The sequence below is a fragment of the Megalops cyprinoides genome, chromosome 1, assembly GCF_013368585.1.
Source record: "Megalops cyprinoides isolate fMegCyp1 chromosome 1, fMegCyp1.pri, whole genome shotgun sequence".
Lineage (NCBI taxonomy): Eukaryota > Metazoa > Chordata > Actinopteri > Elopiformes > Megalopidae > Megalops > Megalops cyprinoides.
Genome location: NC_050583.1, coordinates 23,464,177 through 23,485,633, shown reverse-complemented (window position 1 = coordinate 23,485,633; position 21,457 = coordinate 23,464,177). Strand labels below are relative to the sequence as shown.

The 21,457-nt window shown below is 40.1% G+C and overlaps 1 protein-coding gene across 4 annotated transcripts in view; it reads left to right on the top strand.

The window, feature by feature from the left end:
- Window positions 1–21,457, top strand: part of LOC118776072 (myosin-16) — a 48,550-nt gene that overhangs the window by 14,691 nt on the left and 12,402 nt on the right. For 3 of the 4 annotated variants that reach the window (XM_036526174.1, XM_036526150.1, XM_036526165.1), the window contains 8 exons: window positions 1,215–1,442; window positions 3,906–4,010; window positions 6,780–6,866; window positions 8,122–8,267; window positions 10,093–10,183; window positions 17,530–17,586; window positions 20,833–20,919; window positions 21,210–21,455. In XM_036526174.1, the coding sequence (XP_036382067.1) occupies window positions 1,215–1,442; window positions 3,906–4,010; window positions 6,780–6,866; window positions 8,122–8,267; window positions 10,093–10,183; window positions 17,530–17,586; window positions 20,833–20,919; window positions 21,210–21,455 (1,047 nt within the window). Of the gene's footprint in view, window positions 1–1,181; window positions 1,443–3,905; window positions 4,011–6,779; window positions 6,867–8,121; window positions 8,268–10,092; window positions 10,184–17,529; window positions 17,587–20,832; window positions 20,920–21,209; window positions 21,456–21,457 lie in introns of all 4 variants that reach the window. The other variant, XM_036526158.1, reaches the window with a different exon arrangement.

Sequence of the window (21,457 nt, the reverse complement as noted above, 5' to 3'; positions counted from 1 at the left end):
CAGCACTGGGATTCACCAAATATGTGGGTACAATGAAAAAACAAAAGCAGGAGAGTTATCAAAGTCTTTGCTGCATAATGGACAGTATTTGTGAAATGCGAAAACCTGCTTTAATATTTTTCAAAGTGGGCTTCTGTCTTTTTTTGGTTGTGGGGAGTGTCTCTTTGTTTATATATTTCTCACCTGGCATCTTGCCAACTTTGCCAAGGAGAAAATGTTAAGACAGAAAGAAAAGCAGGAAAGGAAAAAAAATGAGAAGGGAACAGAGCGAAAGCACTTTTATGGGGAGATATGCAAACTGAGATTTGGTCAACTAACAATCTTTGAAATTCCCTAAGATCGGGGTATGTTATTAAGTTTGTCCTGGCTTCTTGCACAATGATGATTAGTTCATACTTGCGTGGGCACAAAACGGCTGAGGCGTTTACCAGACTAGGCAGTTTTAGAGCGAGAACAACCAGAATGCTTAAGCCTTTTCCTCTGGCTAAACTGACTGCATTTGAGAACTGATTCATGATTGCAGAACTGGATCATCCAGTCAGGACTGCAGGATTTCATTTATTGAGTATCATACATATGTTACTATATTGTTTTTTATTCAGTCTTTGTTAAGGTGGGGCTGAATGTGAGATCATCAGGAACAAGGACACAGAAATTTTTAATGCATTTTAAGATGGTTGGACCTTTGCTGGACCTTTACTTGATGACCTTTGCTGGTTTCCTTTTGGTTGTTCTGCAATATCCTGAAGTACAATTGTGAGACATTGGACAGTGAAAGGTGCACACCAGCTGTATTATAAACATGTTTGTATGACTGACCATTATGAGGAGTGTGAACATTTGCATGTGAAACAGTGAGCATGGGTATGCATGTCTGTGTAAGTGTGTCTATGTACATATGCCCACGGGCACATGTGTCTGTGTGCATGTGTGTGTATATGTGTTTCCTTGTGTGTGTGTCAGGGTATTTGTGTGGGTGTATGTACATGTGCATGCATGCACCTGTGTTTGTGAATGAGTGCATGTGTCTGTGTGTGTGAGAGAGAGAGAGAGACAGAGAGAGAGAGAGAGAGAGAGAGAGAGAGCATTCTCCTGCAAGTGAATATGACTGTCTGTATGCATGTTTGTTTGTGTGTGTGTTTATGTCTGGGAGTACGTAACCATGCGCCTCCATCCTTCAGCCCGTTGCCTCCCTCCCTTCCCCTCCCCACCAGGAACAGGGGAGCCTGCAGGACACGGAGCAGCGCTGCTCTCAGCTGGCCAAGGCCAAGCGGGAGCTTGAGGCCCAGGTGGCGGGGCTGAGCGAGCGTCTGGAGGAGGAGGAGGGCTGCGCGGCCCAGCTGGCAGTGCAGAAGCACCGGCTGGAAGCTGAGTGCTGCAGTCTGAGGCGCGACCTGGAGGAGCTGGAGAACACGCTCAGCACTGTGGAAAGGGATAAACAGGTAGGATGCTCCACTTTCTCACGTTTGCTCTTTTAGTCTACTACTATTCCTGAGTGTGCAGACATTCACTTCTTTTTCACTGCTCCTTTTCTAATTTTATGTGTGGGAGCTCTGTTTTCCTTTAATGCCTTTATGATGGCACTTTAACATTTAAACTAGCTAGTTTGACTTATTCTAACATCTTATGTCTTAATTGACTTTTTCGCTCTTTCACATTTCAAGAACTGTCTCCTTTTTTGCTTTCCAAGTTTGGAATATTTTGAATATTTCTTGGTCTGCTCTGTCACTTTCTATCTTTATCACATTATTAAGGTGATATACTTGTTTACCCTGTTGCTTGTTCTTCAACGTATTGCATGCCTTTGCCACTTGAAGATAGAGAATATGGTGCTTGGTGATGTATGGTTTCTTACTGAGGTATGCTGGAGCTGTGTGTATTGTCAGGAAAAGAAAGAAAGAGCTCTTGCTGAACAAACCATGTAACAGTAAATGATAGACATAAGCCATTCCATGATCCCTCAGGGAAAGGTTTGTCCTCCATATTAACTGCCTGTGGTGTCTGTGCTACATCCTTCCAAACACAACACTCTGCCCCCAGCGCTATAAACATCCCTCTTCTAAATATGTAGCAATTCTTATTCCAAATATGCCGTCATTTTCAAACATCATATTATGTAGCTGCCTTTTTGGGTGGGGGTGGCGGGCAATTCTGTTCAAATGCTTAAAGATCAAAAGCGGGAAAAATTAATTTAGCAGTGATCGATTGTGAGAATTAGCTTCAATCAGCTCTGCTATTGCAAAATTGTCCCAGACTGTTGGTATGAAATCTGAGGTGAAACCCAAGTTTGATTCTATTGTAATAACAGATGAGAACGATACTGCACTTTTCAGGGATATCTTTATTTTATGCATGTACAGCAAACTGCTGGACTGCTACAGCAGTTACAGAAATGGAACGGAATAAAGATGTCATGAGATGGCTTGAGTAACTGCATACTGAATACACTTTTTCTTTCTGTTATCAGAATGACAGCAAATGTATGTTATTGCCCATGAGTCTGTATCCACTTTTGGTTCTGAAAAATGATAAAACTGATAAAAGTTATATTCTGAGTATGATATTATTTTTCAAGCATTAGCTTCTGTCAGATATTTTAGAACTCAGATCTGGTACAATAACGCTGCCTTCAGTCTCAATGTAGGTTTTAGAGTCAATAAAAGCATGCCATATTGGGGCAATCCAGTGGTCTCCACACATGAAGCAGAATGATTTCCTCCTGAGCAACACTGAAAAGCAATAGAACACATGACACCTACAATAAATAATGATTATGGGTTCTGGAATGTTACCCTCTTAATCATTTTACCTTTTACTTGTTTGGTGACAGATTGTACAGCATCAGTTATACATAAATATGAAATAAAATGTTTTCTTTAACGTTTTTATATCAATAGCATTGAAACTGGTTCACGTCAGAGTGAGCCATATGCCATTCTAAATGTCAGTTGGAATTGTGAGAACATTTTTTTAACCTGCCCCAGCATGGTCTACTTACACTACTTCTTCCACAGAAGCTATTTAAAAGCTGCCTGGTACAAGGCATGACTGCTTCATTTATGTCCATGTTAGCTATATGTTTGGCAACCTGCTGGCATTAATACTGATGTTAATGTTACTAGTGGTATTCTTTGTTGTGACATATTACCAAACAACTATAGAATGATAGTAAAATAGGTATTCCTTTCTGTGAAGTTTTGTTATGTGTGTGTTTATTGACAATACATTTGTAATCCAGAATACAGTTCCCTGCCTTATTTTCTACTCCTCCCTCAGCTGCAGTCAGGTTGGATGTAAGCAGATAACCATACTGCAGCTGTGTGTATGATTCCAGTGAGCCTTGATATCTTCTTAATTTGAAAAGTCAAGGCTTTTTGTTTTCCACTTACATCCATTTCTTTGATTGAAGTCCATTTCATTTCTTTGAACTTTTCTTTGAACCAAGTAGCGTTTTGTCACATTCATTTAACATACTGAAAATTTTTAAAATGTATTGGAACAAGGGTGGACTTATTTTAATTTTGTGAACTAAGTATCATTCCTTGCAAATACACATGCATTATGGATTGAGAAGTTAAACATATACCATTTTCAACTGGCAAGTTGGATTATCTCAACAGAAAAAAACACAAAACTAATACCAATAAGAATTTCTTCAATTGTTTTGCAAGTGGGGATTTATGCGGATCATCACCACATAACTGTTAAGTACACAATTGTATGACAATGGTATAATGTTCGCATTTTACATCTAAATCATGAGATGTGAAATTCTGCCTGTGGTGTGCTCCCATTGAAATGCATTTTAATGTTAAATGCCCACTTCTGTTGACAAACATTTTGTTTGTGTATGAGGAAAGGGCATAGCATTATTTAAATTTATTGTTTTTTCTTGTCCGCCCAAGTCTTTAGACTCAAACATCCGCAAGCTGTCCGAGGAGCTTTCCCAGAGGGAGGAAATTGTACTAAAACTACAGAAGGAGAAGGAACACCTGGTGGAACTCAGCCAGGTGAGAAAAGACTGTAGTGACAACAAGATCAGCTATAGCATGACAGTGTAGTAGGAAAATCACTTAAGAAGTGTGAGGAGAATCATTCTTCCTGAAACACCAAGAAAGCTCATGTTCTGTCAGATGGCATCACTTATTTTTGGCATCATATTTCTGACTTGTGAGGATGATCCAGATGCTTACAGCTGTGTTTGCGGTGGTATTATCAGTACCATGTGATCAAAAATAAAAGTAATTCTCAGCTACAAAGTTGAGCTGTAGTCTCTCAGCACACATATATAGTTATCAATGTATTATTTTTAGGGATAACATACAGTATATTGCTGCATTCCACTATAATCATTGTTGTTTTCTTTATCACTTCCCACTGTGGCCACATGACTTTTTCACCTCTGCAGTTGCTGTCATGTTGCTGTGCAGTTTGTATTCTACCAATACAAGGGAAATTAGGAATCGAGGTGTCCTCGCAGATCACCTCCAAATCACAAGCGCTAAGTAATATGAGAGTAGAAACACAATGCAGTGATCGTGGCATAAATGAATTGTTGTGGGTGAACTTTGGCTTTTGAAGATGTCTTATGTTGTGCACTTTGCAAATTGCAGGTTTCATATAAGCAATCATTACAATTTAAATTGAAAATTTATGTTTCATAGTGAATGCTGTTTGTAAATTGTAAGACATCTCAGTTTTGTCTGGGGACAGATGGCAGATGCAGGATTATTTGGCCAAAATGGAAAAAAAGTTGCACTGTATCATTTATCAATGTCACAGATGCTTATGTCATTGGTTACATGGTGCATTTACTTTGATTGTATGGTACAACTGTGTTCCTGCAGTCATTAAAAAAAACTGCTTCGGCAGCAGGGATCACGTCAAATGGTTCCAAAAGTGATTATGTTTTCCTTTGATGCCTTGCCAACTCTGGTCACCTAGTGGTAAACAGGGAATGTTATCCCAGGCATACAGTGACCCCAGTGCTTTGTCATATGAGAGAGTCATGTAGTCATTAAGAAGAATGAATACTGTGGTCTTCCTTATGCTCCCCAGATCAGCAAAGTGATAAGAGCAGCGATCATTAAAATGACTTTTGTGGTCACATAATGAAAATAGGAGGAGACAAGCATATTTTCACAAAAAATTGCCTGAGAGGGTAAAACACAGGATCGTAACCACAATGAGTTTGTGTGCTTACAAATAATGCTCCTCTGGATCAGGACCTTTTCCTTGCCCGAGCCACTTTGTGAATGCAATCATTGGGTGGGAGGTTTTTAAGGATTAAGCTCTTAGCCTAAGTTCATATGCTGCTGTTGCTGTCTTGTAAAATAACAAGTTCAGATAGAGATTCATAGAGATATGATTGCTCCATAGCAATGATCAGACTCCTGTCCTGTCCTGCCATGGACAGTTAGCACACATGGTAGTGAGAGACATTTTGAGAATACCATGGAGTGTGTGTGTGTGTGTGTGTGTGTGTGTGTGTGCATGTGCATGTGTGTGTGTTGGGTCTGTGATTATATAGTGTGCAGAGGCAGATGTAGAATAGTTTCTTGTTGGGACTCCCAGTGATTCTGCACCGTCAGGGTCACACCAAGGGGACAGTAAATAGTTAGCTGATGACATTTGTGTGGTCACAAGCAGGCCCATCTGTTAGAAGGGTTTTGGGGATATAATATGTTAGATATCGAAGTTAGTTGGCGGGAAGCCAAATAACATTTCTTTTATCTGGACAGTGATTTAGGGGTTGATGTCATTCTGCTGATAATTTACTCTGTATACTTCTGTAGCATGCAGTATACCAAAGCGAACAGTTAAAGGATAGGGGGCTGTTTCTGATTCTTCATAATTTTTTTTTTATTTTTATGAGGAACCACCACAGATTACAACACAGATCCTTTGAAGTCTGAGTTTGACAAGATGACATGTCGCTTATTTATCTCTCTATTCATTTTTATTGATATTATACCCACATTATGAAGTGAATCATATCATTATTTTGTAATCAATATACTGTATGAAGTAAACGGATTTGACCAAATCTGACAAGACAAAACACAACTTGAGAAAAATCAAACCATATGACCAACCAAACCCCAGGCCTGTAATAAATCTGCTCCCACTCAAACCTTGCACATTCCTGCGGTACTTTTAAAACAATGTAGCATGTTACATTTGCTCAAGAAAATAAAGTCATTTGCCCTCCTTTACCATTATGGCTGCTCCTGATGGCTACATAAATGTTGTTCGCTAATTCAGGCCAGATGCCTAACAGTAGCAAATCGATTTTCATGAAATCTGTCCTTGTGATTTAGGATCTGTGGTATTGCCCCTCCGACTGCTCCATAAACACAGCCACAGAGTGGGGGGCTGTGGCGCTAACACTGTAAGCACTGGGACGTGAAACATTGCTTTCATTTAAAGGTCAAGATGTCAATGATCACGGATACTGGGACAAGGTCTGGTTCCAGGTTCAGTTTCCACACCGTCATGTAATTGGATTGAGTTTCCATGGCTTGAAAGGGCCAGAATTGATTGCAGGTGCACAAATATGGGGAAGTTTATATTTCTGAACGGGTGGCTGAGATGAATACCATGTGCAGATACCTGGTGGGGGGGACTTAGATAAGCTGGTCCTGCTGGCCCACTTTTCATTGGAGCATAAGAACTTCATTGAATTTCAGTATTTTTTCTAACCAGTGCATTGAAAAAGATGATTAAAGATAAAAACATTAAAGCAGTAATTAACAGAATATTGTTCACCTCCTTTGCAGCAAGCCATTGAAGACTTGCAGTCTGAGGAGGAGAAAGTAAACCTCTTAACCAAAGAGAAAACCAAGTTACAGGTGCAGGCAGAAGAGGTAAGTATAATCAGTCAAACTATCCACCCTTGACATGCAATTATACCCATTTAAACTGCCGTAAAAACCTTTCAGAATAAATTGGGTCATGGTCAGGCCATCAAAAAAAAAAAAAAACAAAAAACAGAAGTTTACATTAAAATGTACACTGTGTACATCCACATAAGGAAACAACCTCTCCAGCCCCTGTTGCAGATTCCGCAGTCATCCCAGATACGACCTACAGATGGGATTTTGCTCTCAGTAAGATTTAGTGGTAACAAAATGGGCTTCCTTCTGTTTGTCCAATGCCGTTTTTTTATTTATGTGTACAAATGTAAATGGTATTTTAAGTTACTGCAGTGCTATAGCTGTGGTGGAACTGACCCAACCTGTTAGCTTTAATAAAAACAAATAATAAATAATAAAAAAATATGTTTTAAAAATAAAAATCTAAAATCGATATTAGAGTTTCAGACCCAGAGAACCCATGCCTAGGCTGTGCTCACAGACAAACAAATTCAAATGACCCCCCTCCCTTAGTTATTTGGTGAAAGGACTGAGAGGCCACAGTCTTGTGTTTGAAATGAGAATCAGGTGAGAATATGATTTGGATTTATTTGTGTTTTTCTAAGAAAAGGGAACAACACTGATTCCGGTAGACTTCTTATCGCTGTCATGAACTGCCAAAGAATCATCTCCATCTTACAGTGTATCATGGTGCATCTTATAGTGCTTCATGAAATATTGTCTCAGGTATTAAATACACAATTAATAGGATGGACGTTGTTCACTCTGTGCGGTCTTCCTCTTTACCTTTTGGATTTCGGACGAGTGTTTTGAACTACATTAACAAATAAATGTAACTATGTTGCACCATTGATTCAACTTTTTTTGGAGATCTCAAAGCAAATATATCTAAACAAAAACTAAAGGTCACTTATCATGTTTGTCTGTCCCACATGAGAAATGCTTGACCTAATTACGTCATCCTTGTAAATACCTGCTTTTAACACACAAGAGCCTAAACCCGATGCAGTGTTTCATGTTGAATCACTATGCATACATCTAGATTTAAACATCCACTCGTAAATGCATCAGCCCCTCCAGCTCTGTGATCAGGTTTATTACTGACTTTCACAAAAGACAGCAGCTTGCACAACCCTGTGCTCAACATTCCACTGTGGTGACTGTCATGCAGCCCCCACTTTCAACAAGACCCATCAGCTGCCTTGTCCATCCACAAGTAGTCACCGGTTCGAAATTCTGTCTCCAGCTGCAGTACCTGCTGGAGCAGGAGAGGAAGCAGAGGAGTGACCTGGAGAAAAGCCGCAAGAGGCTGGAGGGGGACAGCAAGGTGACCGTAGAGAGCCTCGGCGAGATGGAGAAAATGAAGACCAGCTTGGAGGAGGTCATCAAGAGGTGAGTCCATGTGATAAAGAGTGGTAAAGGACTGAGTCTCTTCCTCCTGTTCATGTCAGGGATGCACTTGTGTCTGAAGGCATGCCAGATAAAATATGTGAAATGGGCAAATTCTCTTGTCAGTTAAGTAAACACTCATTCTTTGCCATTTTTACCTTTTTGCATCAAGAAGAATGTTTTAATCTGAGTACTCTGAGAGTAGAATTCAAATATTCAAATAAATAGTTAGTACTATTTTCAAATAATTGGCCGGGCTTTTTTCAAGTATGTTGTTATTTGGGGCACTGTGAGAGTAGTAGTTAGGTATTTAAATAAATAATTGTTATCATTACATTCATATAATTTGCCCTTCTTAATTCAGGTACTCATTGAACTTATTCTGAGGCAATACTTCTTTGATGTAGAAATGGGGAAACTATTCATTATTGGAAGAGTGGATTCACAGTTCTCAATGTGCTTGTACATTTGAACTAAGTTGCATGCCTATTGTTCTGGTACATGGATTCTGTCTCAATGGGCATAATGGCAATCTCAATGTAATATCAGACTTTGGGCAGGTTTTACTGTGAAAATGGGTGTTGCACATATCAGCATACATACATTAGAGCAGCGCATTAGAACTGTACAACCACTGTAAGTGCTGGTTTCCACTGATTGCACGCTCTTCACACTATTCTTAAGGTCACAAAAGAATCCTCTCAGCATCTTTGGGCATTAAAATCTATGTCAGTCCTTAAAACTACTCTTTTAATACATCCTCTTTACCCTCTGAAATCAATATGAAGCCAGCTGAAGTAACAAACTATTTTAGAAAATGTAGTACTTTTGAAAGAGAGTTTGTTTTTTCAGTAAGCATCTGGACAAATTTCAGCTTTTATAAATGGCACAGAGACCTACACAGGTCCTTGTTCTATCCTCTCAGTATTGACACTTTCATTTATTGACTTAGTGACTTGTGAAGGTATAGATGGTATAGAGGAGAGGAAAAACCTGTTTCTTTAATTCTATTATTAAAAAGAAGTTTCACCCCCAGACTCCAGTTTTTGTCTAAGAAGTCATTTCCTTTGGGCTTGTACTTTTGCCAGAAAAACTGAAATGATTCTGTGCATTTGATCAAAGGCTACTATAAAAGCCATTGTGAAATACTACTAGATAATTTTGATAATACTGAAAAGGCAAATGGAATTCAAATTTCATCCACTGTAGGAGAAATCTACGAGCAAAAAAGTGTTTCACAGACACGCACAGAGTTTGTGTCTCTTGCATGCATTTGATCTAGATGCTCCTCTAGGCTAGTGAGCTGTAAAACAGATGCCGAGATGCCTTTTGGAGGCAATAACATGATATCTGTTGAGAGCACTGTTATCTTCACTTTGATGAGAACAGGCCCTGGAGGTTGCCTGGTTCTCCCAGATTTCCAGTAATGCCCTAACCTGCAGGTATGCACTTTAGAGGCAGAGGCCCAATCAAAGCTTTCTCTGGAGTCAGCTGGAGCAAAACCAGCTGTGTGATGTAGCACTTCTTAAGAATCCAGTAACCATCAGATTAAGACAGAATCAATTAAATGCTGTGGTCTGATATGATTCAGCTGGAATTTTCTGTTTAATTAAATGATAGTTAATCCAAACTTTCACTGGCAAATAAATTTCAGTGTTCACTAAACCCATTAATTATGTCTTTTCAAAATGTAACATTAAACTACATGTCACAGAAGAGCTTTCGTCTCACAGTAAATTTGTTAAAGTTTAACATACTAACGAATCATGAAGCAGGTTTATCTTAAAGGAATCTTTATTCTCTCTCTACTCCTTCCACTTTTCTGTAGGAAAGATCAAGAGATAAATGCCACCAGCAGCAAGCTGGAGGAGGAGGAGGCTCTGAATGTCAGCCTTCAGAGGAGGAACAAGGAGTTCCAGGTGAGGTGCAGAGACGTGTGAGCAGAGGCACATTTCCATCTTTCAGCACCATCAGGTTTGCAGCCTGATTTGTGAGCATGCATATTTCACAGTTCCTGCTTGTTAAGAGATGGCAAAAACAGAGCTGGGAGCATACCATCATTACGCCTGCCTGTAGCGGTGTCTGTAGGTTTTGTATCATGGCCGTATTTCTGTGTCGGGCTCTTCTCTCCATTCCATTTGTGGTCAGCTGTTGCTGGGATTTAACTTAACATACAGTGCATTGTATCCGGTGATAAGATTTTATGTGTCTACTAAAATGCGTTCTGCATTCACTTCAGTGAAAACCTTAACACACAATACACACACACGCACATGCGTACACACACACTAGCACACAAATTTAAAATGCCATATAGGGGAGGCACTCATAGCACTCACTTCATTCCAGTATAATGCCGTTGCCTGAAAGGATACAGATATTTCTGAAGTGTCATTGCTTTGGCATTGTTCTGAAATTTGCAATTACACACACACACACACACACACACACACACACATACACATACATACACATATATATATATATAAAGCCAGCTATGTGCTAAAACCAATTTACTGAGTACCCCTTGCATGAACACACTGTGCCAGCACATGAGTCATGGTACTATAAAAGGGCATTTTTTTTAATTAAAATGGAAAATGCTTGTCTTTCATTTCTGTTTATCTTTGAACATAAAAATATTGTTTTTGGTGATGTATGGTCATTTTATGGGAATTAGAACACATCAGAAATGCCAATTCGTATGAGTCTTGCATTTTTCAGTGATTTAGATAAAATACTGTTTGACTAACTTTCTTTTAACCTTATGCTAATATCTCATATGGTGAGCTTGCTGTCAGGTCACAGCCATGCAGAGAACGATGATTACAGGTTATTTATTACCCTTCCAACAGCAACAATGGGTGCTGTTTCAGCTTAGCTCAAAACCTGAAGTACAAAGTCTGATAAGAGCTCACAATATCAAATAGAGACATTTACTGCACTTTATTAAATGTTGACAAAAGGGGACCAATACCTGGGGGCCTCATAATACTTACCAATATAAATATTTTTTCAGGGTAAAAAAGAATATCCTTATTGTGCCAAAGTAACGCATGATTAAATCTTTTCTCTGGGTGTGGAATAGTTGAAAAGTTGAAAACTGAATCTGAACTTCACAGCTTGTTTCTCTGAGGTGCCTTGTTTGAGAGACAGACAGAGAGTAAGACAGGGAGAGAATGACAGGCAAAGCAACAAGAGACAGTGAGTGCGTAATAGAGATCAGGTACTCCTCAGACCCTCCAGTAGCTCTTGGACCTTGATGCTCTGTCCAGCAGACTTTAGGAGGAAAGACAGAGGCTCTTTGTCTGATTTTGTTCACTGCAATTGCAAGACTGAAAGCCGATCTGTGTGTTGGTTAACGTGTACATGTTTTCACGTTTAGCCAAAGCATTCTTCTTGTCTCACAATGAGGTCTTTATGTGGTTCTGTTGGAACTCTGCTGATTCCCTCCCTCTGATAAAAAGGCAGGTGGACACGGCCTAACAAAAGCTAAGTTGATCTTATTTCCCTTGTCATATTTTTCCTCCTTCCAGCCCAGGGTCTGGTTAATTGTGGCAAGACCCCAGAGGATAATATACCTGCATGTGTGTATGGACGTAATCTTAACTTAAATAAACTGTGCAACAGAAACTGATGCCCAAGCAGTTGATACCAAAACAACTATCTATTTTCTTTTAACATCACTCCCTGGTACTTCCTCTGAGGTGATTTTGTCCTGTTTAGATTTTTACCAGTGAAGCTAACTATTCATGTTGACAGAGAAAACTAGTCAGAAGACCCTTCTCTGGGCAGGATAAAACCCATGATGCTTTTTTACCAAATTGTTTTTGAACCCACTTTCAGCTACCTATCCAAGGCAACCTGAAAATGACCATTGTAACCTTGTAAAATATTATGACAAGCTTAATAGCTGAAGCTGTTTCAAAACACACTGTAACAAACATGATTTCCTCCTTTATATTCCTAAATTGCTTTTGTATATTCAGAAGTTCTCCATGGGAAAAACAGACACTTGAAAAAGTGTCCTAAAAAAGGCTGTCTTTTGGGCTGAGAGGGGCCTTCCAATGCAGGCTTTACTGCCTGCTCTGCAGCTTGTAATTATAGATGAGGTGGTTCACACCAAATCAGTGAGGAGAGGACCTCTTCAACTTCAGCTGTAGTTCAGACACCCACACTGAGCTTTGAGAGAGCATGAGCATGACATCACCACATTGTTCTTCTCCATGTTTGTCCTGGATGGACCGTGCCATTCTGTTCTGTCTTTCTGTTGAGTTCTACTTACATTGATTTGTGGGACTGTGGTTCATGCTCCTTATTCCATCTGTGATTTTTTTTTTAATTCTTGTTCTATTCTGAGGAGCAAAGTAATGACCTTGTTTGTTGCTTAATGTTATAATTAGATGCTTATATCCAGGATGGTCTACATTATGGTTTTGTTTGTTTGTTTCATTTCTTGTACAAATTATCTGTTTATACAACTGTGTGATTACTGGTGGAACTTAACCCTTCTCAAGACTACAACAGCAGTTCTTCAGTTTTGGGTATACATTTACATTTAGTGATTTTACCAGATAATCTTATTTAGAGTGCCTTACAGATCAGTGTGTATCATGAGGCAGATTAAGGCTATTATAGATGCCCACACTACCCACAAAACCTTTGTTACAGTGTTATTGTATGAAATAATGAAGCTGCAATCAACAAGCTGTTGTAAGTACCAATGCCATAGTGCAGGTATGTGAAAGGAGCCAACCTAAAAGTGCTGTAACAGCAATTACAAAGTGCACCTACAAGCAAGAAACTGTGCCATTACAGATGTTACTGCTAGGCAAAAGGAGAGCCTGAATTCAGGGTGCCAAGATGCAGGCCAAAGAGTTTGGTTTTCCGTGCCAATTTTAACCTGCTGCCTTCTGATAACAAGCTTAATCTCCTAACCATTACATGCTGCCTCTCCTGGACAGAAAACGCAAACATTTGCATTTAAAATGGGATTTTGCAATAGGATTATTCAGCAGGATTGTTTTGTAATAATGCACCTTAACATGTAAATTGCGATTATACAGCTTTGTAGCAATTGTTGCAGATGTCGAGGGAATATGAGTGCTTTTGTAGGCTGACCATTTTCAGGACATGTAATCTGCTCTGCTGACAAGATAATGTTACAACAAGAGGGCTGACAGATCCCTGTTTGCACATCTGTTCTGGAAGCCAGCCCCCTTTCTCGCTCAGCAAATCCCTACTTCCTGTCAACACAGACTAAAGACTGATCTGATGAAAATGGGGCATGTAAAGTTTAATAACATGGCTTTGAAGTGTGACCTTATCAAAGTTTGTGATCAGGTAAAACTATTGCCAGCAGACACATGCTTTATCCCATTGTCAGCCTTGTATTGCTTTTGTCATTTTTCCGTGAAACTGACCTCAAGGTGATGCAAGAGATACTCTGGAAGGGTAGTCTTACAATGTATCAATAAACTGTTTTCTTTCATCCGCTCAAAGATAAAGCGTATCTTTTCTTTTACGTAATCTCGGATTCAAAGTCTTGAGCTTTAAAATGTCTTGCTTTTCGTTTGTTTTCCTGTTGCACTGTCCACTTAATGTGGGCGGTAATGATGGAAAGAAGCCATGATTCCTTCAGTGAACCAAGAGACCAGGCAATTATGGCAGTTCTGTACACCATATGACGGTACTTTAAAGTACAAAGATGCTGAATAATAGGACTTATTGTTCACTTCTCTGTCAGGAGTAATTGGAGCATGTGCATGGATGTTAGATGATAGATAGTAGACCCCAAATCAGACTTATTCGATGCAGCCTTAGGTCCTTGATGTGTTTGTGCCAAAGCTCTGGTAATTCTGTTGTTATCCTGTTGTTTCCTGGTTTAAGTGTTGCATATGTTTCAGTCCACATTACTGGATATTCAGCGCTTATTAGCAGTGAGGTATCAGGCAACCTTACATGTGATTGCAATTTATGACAATTATAATAGTACAAAATTGGGGAAAAGCTGACATGCCAGAATTGAATTTTGAAGATCAAATCAAAAAAGGATCAGAAATAATTGTGTGCTAGCATTAGCCCTCTAAATGCAGCCTGTAAATGTGGATTCATTGAGTTTAAAGGAAAATATGACAACATAAATCATAGATAAGGGTTTTTAGTATTAATAAGAGCTGAAAAATGACAAAAAATGCTGAAAGTGAATCTGAAAGTTTGATCTGATAATTAAGAACTGCAGCTCTTATGACGAAAACTGAACTTTTGAGAATATATGCACACACATTCCCTCATGTAATCACATTTGTTGTATTTTGCCCAAAGCAAGTAGTTTCGCCTCTCTTTTCAGTTCCATTAGCCACAGTGCCATGCTATTAACCTTGACCTATAGCTTGACAAACGGTGTAACAGTGGACAGCGTGAGGCTTGGTGGTGTCAGCATTCCTGCGCTGCTTGTCTAAATGACTGTGTGTTGAAGGGGGGTTCCCCGGTGTAATGATGGCCATGCAGAAAGATGTCTGACCTTTGTGTGCGCGCCAGCTGAAGAGTGGAGGCCTGGTTAACAGGGAGTGAACAGGCTTCTGAGCTCTGGAAAAGCCTTGAGCGTATCAATCACCTGCATTTCAGCTTGTAATTTGTCACTGCTGTTTTGGCTGTGCCTGTGATGACAGCCATCTGACAGGGATTTACTTGGGCTAAGTGAGTGCCAGGTATACACTGAAGTACAGTATATCACTTCAGAGGTATTGTTAATTATTTTCTGTTGATGCAGTTCACTACAACCATCTCTAATGTATCTACCCTGCAGTGGGATTACTCATGGGATGATACAAAATTCACTCTGCTTCATTTTTATTCTAAATAGTTATGTTTTGAAATATTTGTTGCTTACTTTTATTCAGGAATTTTTTACTGTGTGTGAGTTTTCATGGTTTTATTGTACACTGTGGATGATTGTGGATGGTTGATAATTACAAGGGTATTCTTATTATTATTATTACTATTATTATTATTGTTATTATTGTTATTATTGGGTGGATGGTGCTGTGAAGGGCTGAAAGGGGCAGAGAGAGTGGTTGGATAAGTGTTGCGCCTGGAAGTGCGCTCAGAAAGGGTGCAGGGGGGGTGTGGAGCTAGACAGTCCCCCTCCACTGCCTGAGGAGAGCGGAGCAGGGCTGCGCGTGCAGTGTTCAGTCAGACTGCCGCTGCACCATGGCTGTGCTCTCCGCAGAGGTCCTGCGCTGGCATGTGAGTATCTCTACCTGCCCACGCACATGATTTCTGGATTGCCTTCTACTGCTGGACTCCCTCTCTTCGTCTTTCAAGAAGCATGCATTCGAGAAAGGTTTGGTTTTCTCGCATTAATGAAAATATTTAGATAGGGTTGCAGAGGATCTTTATTCGTGTAATAAGTATTGCTGTGATTGTTGCATGCATGCAAATTAGTGGGGGGTTTTACAGTAGTTGTTGCTAAAGAATTTGAATAGATAATTGTTTTTTTAAGGTTTTGGTATATTTGCAGAGTATGGTTCTCTGTGCAATTTTGGAAGAAGTTAAACCTCATCCTTGAGGCGTCCTCACTGTGTATTTTGTGGGATGTCCTCTAGCTATACAACTTGTCAGACATATACACTTCCTGACAAGATTAATACTGTGGTGTAAAATGTCAAAGAAAAACATGACCAATTGAAAATGATCAAATCTCGGACACGCTCCAACACATTTCTGTGTGTGCAAGTATTTCAGTGATTTTTTTTTTTAAAGTTCTGTTATTAGACAGATGAAAAAGCCTGCATACCTTCATATATTTGCAGTCTTTGCAGTAACTTGTAGTTTGTGAACTTTGTTACAATTGTTGCAGAAAAACAGAGGAGCTGATTTGTGGGATAGTAGCAGTCTCCACAATTGCAGGACAGTGGAAGAATGGAATGTGTGTGTGGTGGTGTCTTCATTAAGGAGTCGGTCCTCTGTGTTTACCCTGAACTATTTTCAGGGGAATTCCTGTGTGTGTTATCTGGTGGTTCTGCTCTTGTGTCCTACTCTGTGTTTATAGAGTGCATAAGCATATCACCACTGCCAACTGGCAACCTTCTCTATGGAAAGAAGTCAATTACCATGGACCTGTGTAAGCGGATGAAATGGATGTCTGGGTGCCTGGGTTAAATTAAGTTTACTGAGGGCAAATGGAGAGGTGGCAAAGGTGTGATCAAAGGGGTATTATTTCAGAACAAAAACCTTCCCTTTGTTATAGGAACAAAAGTTCTTTGTCACATCATTAATAGCCTATGAAGACAAGTGTTTTTATTCTGACACAGGTACTCATCTTTATATATGAATATTAATCTAGATACATTTTTAAGGTGAAATAGTCAAGTTTTTGTCTGGAATCTGGAGTACGTAGGGGGTCTGTGGTACTGTCATGTCTGACTTTGAATGTCAGTGAACCATTGCGTTCTTGTATGGAAACCTACCCCCTTCCTTTATCCTTCTAGAAGTTTTAATGGCAGTCTGTCGGCATATTGGGCTTTTCATTCAATTGCATATTTACGAATGCAATTATCATTTTTAAAAGACTTTCATATAATTTTTATGTGTATTCAGATTAATTGTGTGGCATTTGAATAATATTTCGTGAAGGTTGAAAGAAACACAAAAGAAAAGCAGGGAGTCACAGAAATACAAACTTTGTTTTTTGAAATGACATAACATTAAAGACATGGCTCGAGGCTATGCAGTTAGTGATGGTGTACAGATTCCTTCCCTAAATTGCTACCTGAGGAAAAGGAAGCCACAGGCATGCAAAACCAAACTAAAGCTAGTGCAGCACCACAACACAAACAGCCACTTCCTCCAACCAGTGAAATGTTAGCAATTTGTGAGGTCTTCACTTTCCATGGAGTAGCCATCTTTCTCATGAGTTGTAAAGGTGACCTAAACGTGCAAAAATTCAAATATAATGGAGAGAAAACATGGATTTATCTGGAAACTCATTGCAAGATGGTTTGGTTCATGTCTATTCTGTAGCCGGACTCAACAGCAGGGCTGCAGGTCCACAGCTGTCAGGGAAATTTTGAGTAAAATTGTTTCCATATACATGGGTGAAACGTGGTCATGAAAAGAAGCTTTGTGGAAGCATTGTCTCAGAGGTTATGAACACTGCCTGGAAAACGATGCAGGGAGAGCATAACTTGGAGCAAAAAGTGAAAGACACTCTCCTTTCCCTGTCACTCCCCACCCCCCCATCCCACCCACCACCCTGATGTAGGTGCGTATTGAGGAGCTGGAAGAAGAGTTGGAGACAGAGAAAGCCATGAGGGCAAAGGTATGTGACCCAAATGACATGATAATTACCTGGCCTCTTTTTTCTCTCCTTTCAACCACCTGCCTTGGCTCTGGGAAATGTACCCTGGGGGAAGTGACTTTCTAATAAGTTTTGTTTAGTCAAGAGCAGAGCAAAGTAGAATGACATTGTTATTTAAACCATGCCTTCAGTCACTGGTGTTCTGCACAAATCACTGATCATAACACTTGGTTGTGATTATGCGGGATTATGAAGTCACAGCATTTTTCTATGAAAACTGCATTGATGTCATACGTTTACAAAAACAGAAGAAATGGAAATAGACTTGTTTTTTCTGCTGAGCACCGCAGCCAATATTTCAACATGGTTCACATTAATGGTCGTGGTTAAAACAGAATTATAAATGCACAACTAAGCAGGTAAGGAGGCTGTAATAACTTATTAAAAGTTTCATTGTGGAATACCACAAATGTCTGCTGGAACATTGAAGATAAGTTGAAGGAATGGGCCTGGAGTTGAGGGGACGCTGAGTTGCTCAGTGTTGTGATTGATGGGCTGACAGGGACAGGAAACCCTCAGAGAATCTCTGAGGGGAGGCAGGGGCCTGGTCTTTGGCCAGTCTGTCGGGGCCTGGGTCCAGTCCTTCCAGTTACCCAAAAACATCTGCACCTGTGATAACAAACTTTGGGGAAGCCCTGGTGGTTTTAATTATCATGCAGGGCAAGTTAAGCGAAAGAAGTCAACCTTCTATACGTTCAATCAAAACCATCCATAGGAGTCATTGAATTATTCACTCCCCAGGAGCAAAACCAAGGAAACAGCAAAGGGAAGTGATGTTTTAATTTTCTGGCAGATGATACAGTAAAACTTAAGGTGAAGTGTATTATTATAAAGCTTCATGTTGCCGTTTGTGTGCAAAATGCCTCTATCCTGCCTTATGAAACAATACAAGCATTGATAAAAATGTATGGTACCTTATAGTAAGTGGCATGCACTGCGTGTGACGGCATTAACAGTGTTGCTTGTCATGCTTGCTGTAAGGCATCTGAAAAAGAAAAAAGTAAGAAAAAGATTAAGTCTCTTGCATATATACAGCATTTAACAGTTGCATGTGTCTTCACTGTGAGAATTTTGTCAAGATGGGTGGCATCCTAATAACACTGAGGTCTGTCTGACTTACCCCCCCCCCCCCCTCACCTGTTAAAACCCCGCCAGAGTGTCACCGTCAAGTACGGACCTGCATCTTTATCACCAAGAACCTACAGCTTCGGCAAATAGGTTTTAGGGAGTAAAACAAAACATAGGTCTGCAGTAGACAAACACAGGCTCCCTATTGTTCTTCTCACGTCAGACAGATAAAATCAGGACAGCAGCTGACAACTTCATCTTCCTGAGATCATCTCCAAAGGAATTTATGTCACCCATCAGCTTTACCCCCCCCCCCCCCCCTTTTTTTTAGCGGAGCAATGTAAATTTGACTTCTCATCAAGCCTACGTGAAAAAGGCATCTCCACAATTACAACTATGTTTATACTTCAACTCTTCTTGTACTCTCAAGAAGTTTTTTAGTGGCATTTAAAGCCATAGACAATCCAATGTCTTCAGAAAGAAGGTTGATGGGGTGTTTGGTTGAAGCAGCTGTTGACACAGTCATTGGAGTGGCGGAGTGAAATGGCGGTGTCTCGTCACACAAAATGAGAGGTTTGTTGGCCCATTGGAAAAATCTGGACCAGAGTCAGAGTACAGGAGAGGGGTCAGGCACTGGACACTTGCTGCTTTTCACGGTAAATGAGTGCAAATAGTGTTTTCAGTCATCAGCGTTAGAGGGTTCTCATCCCGGGAGGTTTGAAGCCACTTTTTCTGTCACTGCCACCCACTTCTCCTTTCACAGTTACTCACCATCTACTATCAGGCAGTTCCTTTCACAACAACTCAACTTGCCTTCTAGAGTCTCTCACTTTTTACAATCACTCTTCTTTTCCTTCCACTTAAATTTTCATTGTGTCAATGTTTAAAATCAACCTTTTTTTTAAAAAAAAAGATGGAAAACTAAAATAATAATAAAAAACAAACAACCTGTACAGGCAAACAAAGTACCCTTTAGCTATAATGAAACAATAGGACTTTCTTGTTTGATCATTTAATGACCACATGTTTTTGAGCACAAAAACTTGTGCATATGTTTATAGCCCCTTTTTGAGATGAAAAGACCTTGAAATTTCAAACAAATTCTGTCGGAATCTATGTCTAGTTCTGATCCTTCTTTATTACCCTTTGAAGAGCATGTTTTTGGAACTGCGAAAAACATTCCATAGCATTTGTGCTGGAATTATGTGCCATTGTGTACTTGACATCAGAGAAAGTAGGTCAATTCTCGTAAACCTAGCTGTTGGTCATCAAAATATAGGGGCATCTTTTACATTTTATGGCAGGCTTTTAGATGCTTTGTCCTCACAATGAAAATACATATCATGGCAGACTTCCATGACCTGTTAGTGTGGCAAGAATGTGCTTGCAGTCTTTTTCTGGATAAAAAGCCCAGCATTCTGAATGTAGCCCAAGGGAAAGATCTAAGAGAACATACTGAAAACAAACCTGCCTCCTAGCAGGCTTAATTTACACCTGGGATTACATCAAAGTTCTTGAAGTCCTCTAAACATGTTCTGTTTGACTGCTGCCTGTTCTGTTTGCCTCCACCTGCATACAGATTTCTTTTTTAAAATATTGAGGGGATTTTAGCTCCCAGAGATTCTATTTTAACATAATTAAAGACATATCACTTCATCTGTAGTCAACAATACTGTGATTGAACAGTATACCCGTAGTCTTACCTCTGGTGTTTCACATACTTTTCATCTTGCAAAAACAGTAATCAGATTCCTCTGAAATGTGTTCATTTGTATTTGATGTTAATGGTATGTCTCACTGCCCCCCAGTGTGTTTTGAGAAGTATTGAAAAACAACTCTGTCTGCCATACAGATGACTGCACTGGGACTGGTGTGCACATGAGAAAAATTGTCTAATGCTCTGATGATATAATTAGATACATTTCCTGACATTGTAGTCTTATCCCCATTATCCAGTGCTTTCATACGTTACATGTTGTTACGCTTTCTTCATTTTATGGGTCAATCTTAATTTACGATTGTAAAAACTTGTAATAAAATAAAATAATAATAAAATACTACCATTTGACAATACAGTGACCAATGTGTGTGTGTCTATGTGTGTGTGTGTCTGTGTGTGTGTGTGTGCATGTTTGACAGGTGGAGAAGCAGCGCTCTGATTTGACTCGGGAACTGGATGACTTGACTGACCGGCTAGAGGAGGCTGGAGGAGCCACTGCTTCCCAAGTATGAGCATCTATAATTACATGCCATCATCGATACTGCAGCTAATTGTTGCCCTGCATACATGTCTTTTTATTGTTTGCCCATCCTAAGAATCCTATCTACAGTGGAAAAAACTTCATTTAACTAATCCAATTTATCCCAATCAATATTACAGGCCGTATAGGGTGAATTGAATCCTGTCAGAGGACCGTTACTCAAGGTCAAGGGTCTCATTAAGTCAGAATGAGTGAGAAACGAGGTAGGATGGACGCTACCGCTGATGCCTCTTTCTCCTCCACGTCTCCGTGCAGATGGAAATGAACAAGAAGCGTGAGGCGGAGCTGCAGCGTCTGCGGAGGGAGCTGGAGGAGGCCTCCCTGCAGTCAGAGGCTCTGGCGGCCACGCTGAGAAAGCGCCACGGAGACGCGTTGGCGGAGCTCGGGGAGCAGTGCGAGAGCCTGCAGAGGACCCGCGCCAAGCTGGAGAAGGACAAGCAAAACCTTCGCCTGGAAGTGGAGGACCTGGCAGCCACTGTGGACAACCTCCAGAAGGCCAAGGT